Here is a 15,747-nt window from a genome sequence, read left to right as displayed (position 1 = left end):
TCTTCATTACCTCCACAAATGGATCATCAGTGCACCTTGAGGACCACATAACTTCAACAATTTCAGCACAACCCGGATCAGATAGCCACATCTCTTCAAATTAGAATGGCTTTACAATATAAGGGAGCTCCAAACCATCTGGTACAATCCAAAGTGGACTGTGATTAGATGTGATTGAAGATAAATGGTGAACTTTTGTACCTGCAAATTTCATCAGCCAATCATTGTTAGCAAAACCATGATCAAGTCTCTCCTAAATTGAGCGTCCATCTGCTAATTGTTTTTGCCAGGTGTATTGTGGCCTAATAAACCCGAGATAGCTGCATCTAAGTTTGACTTCTATTGTCGCCTCCCAATTTTTCATAGCTTTTCAATAATTCGTTAAAGTCTCCTACACAAAGCCATGGTAAGCTAAATCTATTGTTCAACTGGCAGAGCATATTCCAAGATTCTAACTGCTTGTGTGCCATTGGTTCACCGTAAAAGCCCGTCAATCTCCATGTATCTTCCTTTCCTTTGTTGATTATGGCATCAATATGGTTTTTGGAGAAAGTTTCTACAGTCAAATCAATCGAGTTTTGCTAGTATAAGGCCAACCCTCCCCCTCTGTTATTTCTCTCCACAAAAAATAAATTTTCGAAGTCCAAGTTTCCTTTAGCCTAGTTTCATCCACCTAAGTTTCGGCTAAAAACACAGTAGAGGGATCTTTTTCTCAAATCACTACTTTAAGCTCCTTCTTCGTACGTTAGTTCCCAAGCCCACAACAGTTCCCAAAAAAAAAAAAAAAACTCATTGATGTTGGCGGGGCTACATCGCAGCCTCTACCATTGAATTTTCCTGGCCATTCCCTGTAAAGACCTAGCACTTTTTGTTTGGTAATTCAGGTTGAGTCTCCTCTTCATCTCTAGTTCTTTTCCCTGAAAAAAATGGTTTTCATATGGGACTCAAAAGGGTTGAGGTCACGTGCAATATTTTTCCACTTACGTGGGGCTTAAGGATCCATGAGTGAGCAATCTTGAAAGCTGTCAAGATTTTTACCTAAAATTTCTCCATTAAGCTCCATGGTAATTGGCCGTGTATCAGTTACTGATTTGGAGACATTATTGGTGTCAAACCCCTTAATGGCCAAATCAATGGCATTTAATTATGATTCAAAATCCTGAGACCTGTTATGGGAAGTTTAGAAATCTATGATTGCATCCATTACCTCATTAATATAGGTAACATCTTCAGCCACACTCTACGCAATAATTGCCAAGAAATCCGGGGTTATAGAGTTTGAAACGACTGAGTTAGCAGTAGTAATGTCTCCGGTTTAAGGATGGACTGGAAACTCATCGGTAGCTTGAAATTGTTGCGCATTGGCATGAGCATGAGGACTATTTGAGGCTGAGTTCACCGGTTGAGAGTGGCCATAACCATCTCCTATGCCCGAGACAGTGATGAAGGAGACCTTCCCAAGGTTGTAGGGCAGGGCCCGAAGCCAAGCACCGTATCCCTGTTAGGGGTGTCCAAGGACCCGCATCAACCGACCCGCCCGCCCGAAACCGCCCGAACCGAAGGTCCACGGGCGGCTCGGAATCCACTCCACGATCGGTCACAGATTGGCATTTAAAAAATCCGAATAGTTCGGATCGGACCCGGGTTTCAAAATATTTCACCCGAAAAATCCGATCCGACTGAATTATTTATAATAAAAAAACAAAAAAAGCAGATTTGACATGTGGGCAGACAGCCCATCCCAGCAAATCAGCAATGCAACCCCAGATTTCCCTCACACGTTCCCAACATAAATATCAGCCGTTGATCTCAAATTAAAATTTAAAATGAAGGGTGTTGATGACTCTAAAACTGACTCAACTGGGCATGAAATGACCGGTCACCACAGTGGCACAGTAACCCAGTTTTAATCAACGGTTAGAATACAAGATGCAAAGCTAATCTAACGGTAAGAAATAAAGGGGAAAGATCTGAATCATCTGATATCTAAAATACTCAAACGGATTCAAGCTTAGCCACTACTCTTCAGTCTTCACTCTTCTTCAGCTTTCACTTCAGAGCCAGAGGTCAGGTCATGGACATGGCTTCCCATTCACGCCTTCTCCTTCCCTTTTCACTCTTCCTCACCTCTTCAGTCTTCACTTCTTCAGTCTCACACTCTCAGTTCTTTACCTGCTCTCTCAAACTCTCTCAAACTCTCACAATCTCACACTCTATAAAGTCTAAACCGTTTCCCCAAATCCAAACTACTGCTTCTCCAAATCCAAATTCTAAAGAAAAAACCCTAGCCGCCTCCAATGTTGTTACCCAGTCCCCTCTCCGCCTCCAACGCCTAGTGCCGCCGCCGCTGTCCACTCCTCTCTCCATAGCTACCGCCGGAGTCCTCACCCCGTGTACTCTTCACGGAGTCAGTAAGGTTAGTCTCGTTGATTTCATTTTCACTCTTCACTCTTCCCTTTTCACTCTTCCCTTTTCTTTGTTTCTCATTTAGTCATTTTCACTGCCGTTACCCAGTTCCCTTTTCACTCTTCCCTTTTCTTTGTTTCTCATCTTTCTTTTTTGTTAGTCTCGTTGGTTTCATTTGTGATGGAAATCAAATGTTAAAATCAAATAATCCTATGAAACCCTATGTTAAAATCAAATAATCAAATAATCAAATGTTAAAATCAGATTCATACTATGAAACCCTAACTAAAAATAACTTAGAAACCCTAACTATTTTACTTTTGTTCTTTGTTCATACTATGAAACCCTAACTAAAAATAACTTAGAAACCCTAACTATTTTACTTTTGTTCTTTGTTCTTTTCTTAAATCAATTTTGATCTTGTTTTAGTTTTATACAGGATTGAAAGCTGACTCCAGTCTCCAAGTATCATTATCTGCTCTGAAGTTTGAAACCCATACACCCACGGTTTTCTTCAAGGTAGTTTTTGCTTTCCTTTGTATTTAAAATTTAGAGATCCTAACTATTTTACTTCTGTTCTTTGTTCTTTTCTTTAATCAATTTTGATCCTGTTTTAATTTTATTCAGGATTGAAAGCTGAATCCAAGTATCATTATCTGCCCTCAAGTTTGAAAACCATACACCCACGGTTTTCTTCAAGGTATGGTTTCTGCTTTCCTTTGTATTTAGTTAAAAAAAAAAAAGAATGTAGTGATTGTGGTGGTTGTTTGATATTTCTTTTTACAAAAGGGGCAGAGTAATTTAAATGATAAATAGAATGTTGAAAGGGAAACTATTGAATGTAATTCATGAGAGTTGTTTTTAAAGTTTTAGAACATTTACCTTGCTTTGTATGAGAAGATTGTTGTGATGTGATTAGTTGATTGTGGTGGTTTGATATTTCTTTTTACAAAAGGGGCAGAGTAATTTAAATGATAAATAGAATGTTGAAAGGGAAACTATTGAATGTAATTCATGTGAGTTGTTTTTAAAGTTGTAGAACATTTATCTTGCTTTGTATGAGAAGATTGTTATGATGTGATTAATAGAATGTTGAAAGGGAAACTTTTGAATTTAATTCATGAGAGTTGCATTAATGTGGCTTGCAGATGCTTTTGATTTTGCTTTTATTAGTTTGTAGCTTTGTATGTTTTGTACTGCCCAAATTAGACAAGGTTTATTTAACATTTTGGTTATAGCATCTTATGGAAGTTTTAGTTTACCTTGCTTTGTTTTTAAAGTTTTAGAATATTTACCTTGCTTTGTATGAGAATATTGTTATGATGTGATTAGTATGATCATGCAATTTGTCACTGCTAAGAAGAGATCTGTGATCTTGCATGTCCCTAATTAATTTACTTCATTGAGTTATCTGTGATCTTGCTAAGAAGAGATATGTGATCTCGCTTTCTAATAATCTCTTTTGATTATGTTTATTAAAGTGTGTGGTTCCAGGATAATGGTTTTCCTTTTTGGTGTGTGTGGTTATTATTTATTATTATTATTATTAAAGCTATTAATTATACTTGTTACTCTAGTTTGCTAATATGTATCTTTGTTTTTTTAGGTCATGGAAACCAACACTAATGAACCCTCTGTCCAAACACCAGCTGCTACAGAAGATGATGGTGCTATTCCCACCCAAGTTGAAGATTCTACTGCTACCCAAGCTGAAGCAGCTGCTGCTTCTGAGTTGCCCCTAGTTCCACCATGCCAAGTGAGTATGACAGCTCCTGTTAGTAGTGGTTGTAGTGGTAGGAAAAAGTCTGTTGTTTGGGGTCACTTTGAAAAAGTAAAGATAGGTGAGGGTGATACTAGTAAAACTAAGGCTATCTGTAATTATTGTCAAAAATCTTATAATGCTGATAGTAAGAGTTGTGGTACTAGTAATTTGTTAGCTCATGTGCCAATATGTCCCAAGAACCCTAATAGAGAAGATGTAGTTAGAGGGCAGAAAACATTAGCTTTTGTACCCAAAAAGGATGGAGAAGATGGATTCCACCTTGTGTCAACATCCTTTTCTGTTGAGGCTTCTAGAAAGGCATTGGCCGAAATAGTTATAATTGATGAGTTGCCTTTTAGGTATGCCGAGGGGTATGGGTTTAAGAAATTTGTAAGTACCTTACAACCTAAGCTTAGATTAAAGGATATCCCATCTCGTCAAACTGTGGCTAGGGATGTGATTGACATTTATAATAGTGAGAGAGAGAAGCTAAGGAAATCCTTGAAGGGTTGTAAGGTGTGTCTCACTACGGACACATGGACTTCTATTCAAAATTTAAATTATATGTGTCTGACTTGTCACTTTATTGATGATGCTTGGAAATTGCATAAGAGAATTCTAAATTTTTGTCAAGTTGAAGACCACAAGGGGGAGACTATAGGTAGAAAGATTGAGATGTCGTTGCGTGAGTGGGGTATTGATGGGATATTCACCTTGACGGTGGATAATGCTAGTTCAAATTTAACAACAATTAAATTTTTGCAAAGGGTGACTAAAGATTGGAATGGGGCAGTTTTAGGAAATGAGTACATGCACATGAGGTGTTGTGCCCATATCCTAAATCTCATTGTGGGGGAGGGTTTAAAAGAGATAGATGCATCTGTTGCTAAGGTGCGTGAAGCTGTGAGGTATGTGAAGTCCTCACCCAATAGAAGTCAAACTTTTAGGAGTTTTATGGAGAGGTTAGGTATGGAGTCCAAGAGTCTTCTCAGTCTAGATGTACCTACTAGGTGGAACTCGACCTATATCATGTTAGAAACTGCTGAAAAATTTGAGAAAGTGTTCCTTCGAATGGATTTTGAAGATGATGGTTATTCGTCGTATTTTAGGACCAAGGAAGATAGTGGTGGTTTGGGGTCTCCATGTATGACTGATTTCCAAAATTGTAGGGCATTTGTGACTTTCTTAAGGCTGTTTTATAATGCAACAAAGAAATTTTCTGGTTCATTGTATGTTACTTCAAATGCCTTCTATGATGAGATCTTTGTTATTCAGGAGAGTATTTCCAATTTAGTTAAATCCCAAAACACTCTCTTGAAAAGCATAGCCACAAACATGCAAACTAAGTTTGAGAAGTATTGGGGGGAAGGGGAGAAAATTAATCCTCTTTTGTATGTGGCTGTGGTCTTTGATCCACGAAAAAAATTGAGGTTTTTGAAGTTTTCATTTTCTGAGATTTATGGGAATGCAGTTGCAGAAGTGATGGTTGATAAGGTGAAAGACCTTTTGTTTAAGTTGTATAATTTTTACACTTGTATTCATTCACCAAATGTGCAAGATCAAAGTGGGAGTGAGAGGACATAATTAGAAACTGATGCTAGTGATCCATATGTGATGGTTCACTCGCGATATGAACGTTTTTTGCAAGTTGAGCAATCTGTAGGTTGTAGTAATGAGCTTGAGAGGTATTTGACTGAAAACTGTGATGGTAGAAAGGATGCAAATTTTGAGATATTGGAGTGGTGGAGGGACAATTGTAATAGGTACCAAGTGTTGTCTAAAGTAGTTAAGGATGTGCTGGCTGTGCCAGTTTCCACTGTTGCATCTGAGTCAGCATTTAGCACTGGAGGTCGAATTGTTGATCCATTTCGAAGTGCACTATCTCCTCTCATGGTTTAAAACCTTATATGTTCACAAAATTGGCTTCAAGCGACAGTTCCAATTTCTTATCGCCAGTCAAGGGATGATGTTGAGGCATTGGAGGAGGAGTTACTTGACTTAGGTAATATGCTTAAATTCTGAAACTTAGTGTATTAATTTTATTGAATGTCTGTTGTATTCAAGCAAAATTTAATCTATTTGTGTTTATTGTGTTTATTTCCTATTCTTTTCTAGTTTTAAATCAACAACCAACAGCAAATACCAGCTCAAGCAAGGGTTCCACTTCAGGCAAACGACCCTTGATTAGCATTGATGATTAATCATTGACTTGGTATGATTCTGCCTTTATAGCCCCTTACTATTATAAACTTGGTTTCCTTACTAGTTGATTGGTACTAATGTATTGTTTGTTGAATATTTTTTTGTCTATTGTAGGAGGATGGTAAATTATTTTGTAAAGAAGGCAGCATTTTGGGAATATTTTGGGAAGCTTTTTTGGACATATTGCTTTTCTAACTTGTAACAATACTCAACTGTCAATACTTATAGAAAAGAAATCTTAGTTCATAGGTTTTCTTTTCTATTAGTTATAGACTTATAAACTTTAGAGTAGTCATTGAATGCTTTGGAAAAGCTATTTTTTGGAAATACCTATGGTATTTGATTGTTGTAATTAATTATATAGCTTGGAACATTGTATAACTAGCAAGCTTTCTGCCTTATGGGTTACTGCCCAAAAAACTTGCAGTGACTGCCTTTATGTTATTAAGTATGTATATCTGTTGGAATATTGCAGTATAGTATTCTGTTGTGATTTATTTTATTGCTGGAAAAAATTGGAAATATTATTTGTTGTCAGGTTTTATGGGTGTTGAGCAGTTTACTGCCTAGGTGCCTTTTGTGGTGTTTTACAGATTACAGATTAGTTGATTGCGTTTATTTTTTGTTCTTAATGTGGGAAAGATTATGTATTTGGATTGATAGGTGCTTCTTGTTTCAGATCACAAGTGACTAAAAAATAACAGAGACTTTTTGGTGTGTTGTGTTGATCACAGGTGATAAAATGAATAAGCCTTATTTGGGCCTTTTTGATTTGTCCTGACTGATGGCCCAATGGGTCTAGTTTTGTTTTGGGCCTTTTTGATTTGTCCTGATTGATGGCCCAATAGGTCTAGTTTTGTTATGCTGGAAGTTCTATTTCAAAATTTCAAAATTAATTAAGTAAAAAGGCCCAAAAAAGTGAATTTTCTGTGATTTTAACAATGGCAAAAAGTCCGGCCCAATCTGAGGCCCAGACCCGTGAAACCGATGACTCCGACCCGGACAACCCGATTACCCAAAATGTCGGATCCGACTCGATATTCGGTCGAATACGGGTCCCAAATATAAAAAACCGATTCAACCGGGTCGAGTACGGTTTGGGCCCAAAACCGACCCGGCCCGACTCGTGGACACCCCTAATCCCTGTTGTTCCAGGTTAAGAGTTCCTTTGCTAGATAACTAAGTATCACACTCTTTATCTACATGGGAGACCTTACCACACTAGTAGCAGAAGTTTGGAAGTTTTTCATAATTAAAGGAGATCTAGATGACGTCGTTGGCGTTGATAGCAATCTTTCTACCCCTACACAAAGGTTTTGAAACATCAACCTCCATTTTGACTCGGAGAAATCTCCCTCGACCATCTCCTTTGGGTGTTCAGATGGAGATACAGTACCTATGGTTTCCCCAATTTCAATCGCTGTCTCAGGATCAAGCATACTCATAGGCAATCCATGCAATTGTACCAAAATTATATTTGTAAACCTCAAATTTCTCGTAGGAATTGAGAAATCATATTGTTGAAAAATGACCACGTGCTTATCAAAAGACCATGACTCTGTTGCTAGGACCTTTTCTACAGCAGTTTCAAGCTCGAACACAAAGGAGAATGTGATCACCAACCTTTCTAAATTTGAAATCTTTTTGAGCCCCCTAAAGTGGCTTGAAAATTCTACTAATAGCTTCTACATTGAGGGCTTTTCTTGTCATAAATTTTGCTGCAAGTACATGTTCCCAACTAATCAGATTCTTGGATTTCTTTAGATTAATCTTGGCTTCTTCTGTATCAGTGAGGGAGAATTTTTTCCAATGTTTTAGCATGTCTTCCATGGTGCAGAGGTAGAAGACACATGACACTTGATTGGAAAAGAAAAGACAGATTGACAAAGAAAATTGATGACTAAATTGACAATGTTTCCCACCCCAATAAGGAAAAAAACCAACAAGCCCTACCAATAACCTTGTTATTAGAGGGAGCAAATTATCATTCCGAAGAAGATAACATATGTTCTACTTTCTAGTTTCTTAGTAGAGAGACCATAGAGAGAGAAAAAAAGGGGGAGTAGTTAAATCCTAATCTTCGCGCATGCTTTCTCACATTTGATTTGAGAGCATTTTAGTGATTTGAACCCAAAAAATTGTAGTACCCTAATTTTATTTTGTATACTTATCTCCGTTATGCAATTAAAGTTATTTCCTTAATGCATTGCTTAGTTAAATTTTGAGAAGCATGGACATGGACGCGTTAGGGACACTTCTACATATGTATATCCCCATTTTGTTAGGAATTATTTTTAATTTTATAAATATTTTTAAAATTTTTGATAGCTATTAGGTTTGATCTAATTTTTCAAGAATTGAGATGTCTAGTGTTGTTCGTGTTAATGTCTGTATCCATGCTTAGAGCATTTGCATAAGCTAGTGCAAAATTTTTTGTCTATTTTAATTAGCATTTGCACCCGACTGATGCAAATGCTCCATACATCAGATTATTTATTTTACATTACATTTCATAAAAATATTAATTTTTTAAATTGTTTCTCTTTCTTCACATACAATAAGTCAACAACCATCATCCACTCTTTTCCATCATCCTTGTGATATGTAAAGAAATAATAAAAAAGTAAATGTAAAAAGAATAGTGTCAATGTAAATTTACAAGCTTGCTACAATAACTGTGTAAATTTACAGTAATCTTGTAAATTTACACAATTATACATTCACTAAGAGCATCCACACAAGTGCTTCTAAAATGCAATAAGTGACAAAATTTACACAATTTTCCTCTAAAACTACCCACATCAGTGGGTGTAAAAATGTGTATATTTGCGCATTTGCTACAGTAACTATGTATATTTGCATGGTTACTGTAGCTATGTATAATGATTCTTTATTATTATTTTTATCTCTCCTCTATCCAACTACGTTATCCCTAATGTTCACAACAACTTAGCAAAACATAAGAAGAAGAAGGAAGAAGCCAATGATAACCACCCAACCACCAATGTAGTAGCACTACCACCACCACCGCACCTACCACCAACACAAATCATTTGAACAGTTGATAATCCACCACATAGTTGACTCAAAATCAACGGAAAATTAAACCAAAATCAACACAAGCAATTAGAAAACCCAACTCAAAATCAAGCCAAACTCACTGGAAAACCCAACTCAAAATCAATCAAAACTCACCGGGAAACCCAACTCAAAATCAATTCAAACCCACCAAAAAACCATCCCAAACCAAAATCAAAACCAAACCCAACAGAAAACCCTCGTGAAAAAACCAACGAGGCCATTGTTGCCGCCGATCTGTTGCCACCGATTTGTTGCCACTCTGCCACCGATTTGTTGCCACTCTGCCACCGAATCTGTTGCCGTGTGTGAGTGTTTGAGAGAGGAAGATAGTTAAGGGAGGATTGAGAGAGATACTTTTGGAATTGATATTTGAGAGTGAGAGATACGGTTCAGATAAAAAGAGAGAAATATAAATGAAATAGAAATATTAATAAATAATATTATTTAAATAGAGTAAATTGTAAAATAGATAAACTGATGTGTGTGTTTTGAAAAAGTGGTATTGTAAAATAGAAAAAGTAGATTCTTAGTGTAAAATAGACGGAAAATTAGCACTCGCACCAGATTGATGTGAATGCTCCCCACATCATATTATCTATTTTACATTACATTTAATTAAAATATTAATTCTTAAAATTGTTTAACTTTCTTCACATACAACAAGTCAACAACCACCATTTATTCTTTTCCATCATTCTTGTGATATGTAAAGAAATAATAAAAAAACTAAATGCAAAATGAATAGTGTCAATATAAATTTACAAGTTTGTTACAGTAACCATTTAAATTTGGATAATTATTATAAACTTATTAATATAGGTCATTTTTAGGTCAAATGAATAGTGTCTATTATGCACGTGTGAGCGCTTAAATATTCAAAGAACACAGTGTCACATCCAATAAAGAACCGCTACAAGTAATAATGCTAATGCTACGGAAAAATTTAAAAAAAAAAAAAAAAAAAATCCGTTCAAATTGAGGGGATTGAACCCGACGTGAATCGAACACGCAACCTTCTGATCTGGAGTCAGACGCGCTACCATTGCGCCACGGATCCTTTGTTATCATAGCTTTGCAATAAATATATAACACGCTTACATTTAGTTTACTCTGCCGAAAGTTCTACAATACCAACTGAGAAAGAAAAAATCTCTAATCCATAAGTAACCAATCAATGAAGTCCAACTCACCTTCCAAAATCCTCTCTCTCTTGATTCCCATCCTCACAATCTCTCCCACTTCCTCATGTCCACCACAATTGAACTACATGATCCTAATTCTTAAACCACACTTGACACTACTACTACTACTTCTACTAGTCTAGCACACAATCTCATCTTCAATTTCTCATAATAATCTTAGCATATCTAGACCTCCCCAAATTAAACACACAAATGGCAGCCTCTTCCTCCACCTTGTTCTCCACCCCAACCTTCTCACCTACCCTCCAAAGGCACCACAATTCCCACCTCTCTCCATCCAACATATCCTTCCAAGGCCTCAAGCCCCTCATCACAAGGCTCCCAAAAACCAAGTCAAGCACAAAAGTCGTTACCACCACACCCAGAAGAAATGTTGTGAAGGCAGAGCTGAGTGCACCCCTTGTGATAAGCTTGAGCACAGGGCTATCACTCTTCTTAGGAAGGTTTGTGTTCTTCAACTTCCAAAGAGAGAACGTGGCCAAACAAGTGCCTGAGCAAAACGGTGTGACCCACTTCGAAGCTGGTGACACTCGTGCTAAAGAGTACGTTAGCCTCCTCAAATCCAATGACCCAGTTGGGTTTAACATCGTGGATGTCTTGGCTTGGGGTTCTATTGGTCACATAGTTGCTTATTATATCTTGGCCACCACTAGCAACGGCTATGATCCCAAGTTCTTTGACTGAAGAATTTTGTCATTTTTCTATCTCTAGCTATGTGCCTGTGCCACTGCTACCCTTTTGTTGATTTCTGTTTTAATCGGTCTGTAACTTTGGAATTTGTATAGTGTATGTTTTTTAGTTGGGGAGGTTATTTAATTTCTTTGTTATGTTGTTTTTAGTTTCATTTTCATGTATGCTTTTATATTTTGGTTTGCATGGAGGAGATAATTGGATAAGGGTTGTGCTTTCTCTTTACTGATGGTATTTTATGTCATCTTTTACCTACTTGCTATATATATAGTTGATCTCTTATCAAGAATAAAATTTCAAAATGTAGAGCATCATCTATGGTTTATCTGAACTTTAGATCATAAATTCACAAGAGAGGAACGCAATCTTCCCTTTGAAGAAAATGACACAGGGCAGAGAGGCTCTCCCTCACCCTGTGCCTTGTGTGGCTTTGGATCGATCTATATTTCGCTAGTTAACCAGTAACCACGGATACTTCAAAATGGTAGGTTTAGCCGTGTCATACACATGTTTAACTCAGACACGTAGGGACACTCCTGTGTTCGAGGAAAATATACTATTATGTTTATTTGAAAAAATTCATTTGATTTTAGATACCTGTTTCTGAAGACTTTAATGGTCATATTTTATTTAAAAATTTATAATAAAATATGCCCAGAAAAAAGTCTTTAAAATATACTATTTCTTAATTTTGATATTGTACCTAAAAAATATACATAAGATTTTTGATAGATATCTAGTATTGCCTTATTCTTAGGGGTGGCAAAATATGTCCAAACCTATATGCCCGTCCAAACTCACCCACTTTAATTAAACCCAAACCTACCCAATTATTAATTGGGTTAAATGAGTATCAACCCAATTAAACCCAGTAATTATTAGGTTTTAACTAAAAATCCATTGAGCTCCATTTAACCAAAAAACAATATACCTAAATTCAACCTAGTCCTTCCCTTAAAAAAAAAAAAAAAAAAAAAAAACCCAGCTCTCAGACGTTTCATTTTCCCTCATTTCTCAGCCTCCTATCACGTTTTAATCGAAAACCCAACAGCTTCAAAGCTTCAGAGTTCACCTGAGGTGGTCTCATCGTCATCTTCTGCACTCGTCTAATCATTAGAGCCATCACAACCATCGTCGTCGACTCGTCGTCATCAACATCAACGGCCGCGGTGGCGGAGGACCTAGCAGTAGCGATGAAGGATGGAGGCGGAGGCGGCGGAGCGCAAGAGATGGTAGTTATAGACCAAAGAGGGGAGTACTCGGCAATATGCAAATTGGTTTTCTTGTCTCAAAACGACTCTGTTTTGATCACTGATGATATCTTAATCCTCCATGAATCCGAAGACATTGGACCATCCATCCTTTTTGTGTATTCCCTATGCTCCACGCTGGGTTTGAAGCTTGCATCTCCGTTGAATTGTCATGGAGTTTGGTGATGGAGAAGGGTGTAATGTGTGGAAATTGTTTTGTTTGTTGGGAAAATTATGAAAGGGTAAAGAAAAGTTGTTTGGTTACTAGGAAAGTAACGGTTGTTTGGCTGGTGGAATTTATGTAGTTGATTATTTGTGGGGGAAAAAATGTATAGAAAATTTGTTGGATTTTAAAAAAAAAAAAAAAAAAACTCAATAGTTTTTTATTTATTTATTTCTTTGATTTGGGGTAAGATTTTTTTAGGGCTTTTTTGTATTTTTCTTATTTTTGGTAGATTTCAACTATTTGGTAGGTGAGAAAGTGTGGGAAAGTACAAGAAATTTGTTTAATATTTTTAGAGTACTTTGGTTATTTTTACTTTAGTGGCATTTTGGTGATTTTGGTAATTGGGTAATTGGGTGGGTTGGGATTTACCCATAATAGTTGGGTTGGGTTGGATTTGAGTTAGAAGTAATTAGTTAAATGAGTTTTAATGGGTAAATGAGTTTTATATACCCAACCTAATTATGCCCACCCCAAACCCACCCATTTGACACCCCTACTTATTCTTTATTTTTATCTGTGCCCGTATCCTAATTACATTAGGGAGTCTCCTTCAGTCTCCTAGCTTTCCCTCTTGACTTCGTACAGCTTTGGGTTCAAACATCAAATTGCTTATTTACACTTGAAATGGATTAATGCAGTGAAAGGGAATTTCTCAAATTTTCATATAATGATATGCCAAGTAACATATAAGAAAAACTCTTGTGAGCAACCCACGATTAAAACGCAATTTCATTTTTGCTTCTGGGAATATATATATATATATATATATATATAAAACCTATTTAAAATGCAATATATTAAATATACAAAACATTTGTTTATTATTATTGTACGGGACATGGTCCCGGGCCCATTGGGCCTTGGGCCTTGGCCCAAACAAACTCTGGGAATATCATCGAGCCCAAGTCTAATGGCAAGCCCATTTTGTTTTGGATGCATGATAGACAAGCCCATACCGATCAGGTATGACTTGGTCGGGGATACATTTACTCGGAACAGCCCATGATCTCGGCAACTTGGTATAGCCTTGGGGGCACTGAAAATGCCAAAATACTAAGGGTCCTATCAAATTACAAAATTACTACAATGGGAATATGTTAATATTCCCAATTGAACTCTAAGTAAATGATTCTCAAAAAAAAAAAAACTCTAAGTAAATATTAGAGAAATAACTACTAAAAATCCTTATTTATTATGTTATGTCTACACCTAGACCCTAGAAATAAAAATAACCGAAGTTGATTTGTCCGAGAGATCGAATCCCTTTTAATCCAATTCTCTCAATTTTTAGTAAGGTTCTTTGTATATAAATTCTTTGGTATGGTTATTTCTACTAAACTTGCTCTTAAAGTTGTGGAACTTTTCCTACCATTTTAATTTAAAAAAATTTCTTCGAAAAAAATACTAATTAAATTTTTTTTAACAGGTTGAAGATATCTTCCTTACCACTTGCACAAATTCTTAAAAAAAATCTTATTTTCCTCTCTAGCTCGTTTTTATCAAGCCACTTCATTGCCAATTTTTATTTTGTAAAAGTTTGTACATGTATCTTTTTTTTTTTTTTTGGAGGTAAACACAAAGCCTTATAGAAACAAGACAAGTATGATTCAACCAAGGCCGAGAAATGCTTATGACAATGACAGTTATGACAATATGACCTACCTACTAGCTACTAATGAACCTCAGCGGGCATGGGTGAGACATGGAAAACAAAAATATAAATAAAAACCAAATTATACCATGATACAATGTGTTCTAAATTCTTTGCTCAAACAATTTTACCATGATACAATGTGTTTTTTCAACCTTTTAAAGCAACCAAATTAAAAAATAAAAATAAAAAAACCAAACAAAACTAGCAAATGGCATATTAAAACAATTTCATTCTCAGAAATAGACACTTCAAACATAAAACAATGTCGATGCCACTTAACTAAACAATGTCGTAATACATGACAAGTTGCATAATTTTGAAGATGTTTGATACATAAATGACGGTATTCGTTAACACAAAATGCACTGTTTCACACAATAGAATTTGTTAGCCTTATGCAACGGCTTTGTACACATGTTGACAACTTATTTAACAGATATATTAGTTGTTAGTTTGTTAGAGTTTGCTGCCTAATTATGATTATCAGACTTTGTTATGTAAAATAGAGAGTAGATCTCATTAGTTAAGTAAGATTTGTAAAAATTCATTTTCATTTTTCAAGTAAGAAAATTTTAGTTTCTCCAAAAGTTGGATTTTCTTTTTAGACTATACCAATACCATTAAGTTATCAATTGGAACCTAATATATCTTCACTCTTGATTTTTGTGATAAAGTTTCTCCAAAAAAAAAAAGATTTTTGCGATAAAAAGTGAAATAGAGCTTTGAATGTATCTTAACTTAAACTTAAAAATTAAAAACTAAATCTTGATCTTAAAACCTTTTTTTTTCTTTGCTTGAATTGATCTTAAAACTTAAAAGTACTTCAAATGTCCTTAATCAAATTTATCTAGGTAAAACCCCCTCTAACACAGTGGTCCCTAATTCACAATTCAAAAAAAGAAAAAGAAAAAAAAAAGAGAGCAAATAATTCAAACAGAGAGAAGAGTTCTTTTTATCTGTCAGACCAAGCAATTAATTGATCCATACGTGTCATTTCTGTGAAGGATTAGGATCTTGCTAATCTTCTTACTGTCATTTCACTTTTATGCTTATTCTACTTGAAATCTAACACGTCTTCCTTATTTTTGCCTGGTCCAAAATTGAGGTCCGTCTGGTAGGGTATTTTAAGCATTTTTTTTTGGTGTATTTTAAATATATTTATATATTTTTTCACACATTTTTTTCACTCACGTATATTAAAAACATCCAAATATCATTATTCAAACTATTCCCCCAAACACCGCCTTGGTTTCTAAAAAAAAAATCCAGAATTC

At 35.8% G+C, this 15,747-nt stretch overlaps 2 protein-coding genes, 1 long non-coding RNA gene and 1 other non-coding gene across 4 annotated transcripts; 3 read left to right on the top strand and 1 right to left on the bottom strand.

Annotated features, from left to right (window-relative positions):
- The first annotated feature begins 2,307 nt into the window (after positions 1 to 2,307).
- On the top strand, positions 2,308 to 4,156 carry LOC126697922 (uncharacterized). Its single transcript, XR_007646307.1, has 4 exons — positions 2,308 to 2,416; positions 2,836 to 2,925; positions 3,034 to 3,106; positions 4,013 to 4,156. It is a non-coding gene; the product is annotated as an uncharacterized LOC126697922 (long non-coding RNA).
- Positions 4,157 to 4,168: 12 nt separating this feature from the next.
- On the top strand, positions 4,169 to 5,752 carry LOC126694013 (zinc finger BED domain-containing protein RICESLEEPER 1-like). Its single transcript, XM_050390043.1, has one exon. The coding sequence runs from the start codon at positions 4,169 to 4,171 to the stop codon at positions 5,750 to 5,752; it is 1,584 nt and encodes a 527-aa protein (XP_050246000.1).
- Positions 5,753 to 10,436: 4,684 nt separating this feature from the next.
- TRNAW-CCA (transfer RNA tryptophan (anticodon CCA)) lies at positions 10,437 to 10,508 on the bottom strand. The gene has a single exon. It is a non-coding gene; the product is annotated as a tRNA-Trp (tRNA).
- A 201-nt stretch (positions 10,509 to 10,709) lies between these two features.
- Positions 10,710 to 11,568, top strand: LOC126694082 (photosystem I reaction center subunit V, chloroplastic). The gene has a single exon (XM_050390120.1). It carries the CDS (start codon positions 10,846 to 10,848, stop codon positions 11,335 to 11,337), a length of 492 nt encoding a protein of 163 aa, XP_050246077.1. The 5' UTR covers positions 10,710 to 10,845; the 3' UTR covers positions 11,338 to 11,568.
- The last annotated feature ends 4,179 nt before the right edge of the window (positions 11,569 to 15,747 follow it).

Source organism: Quercus robur, chromosome 8, assembly GCF_932294415.1.
Source record: "Quercus robur chromosome 8, dhQueRobu3.1, whole genome shotgun sequence".
In the NCBI taxonomy this organism is placed as follows: Eukaryota; Viridiplantae; Streptophyta; class Magnoliopsida; order Fagales; family Fagaceae; genus Quercus; species Quercus robur.
This window is presented reverse-complemented; position numbering and strand designations above follow the sequence as displayed.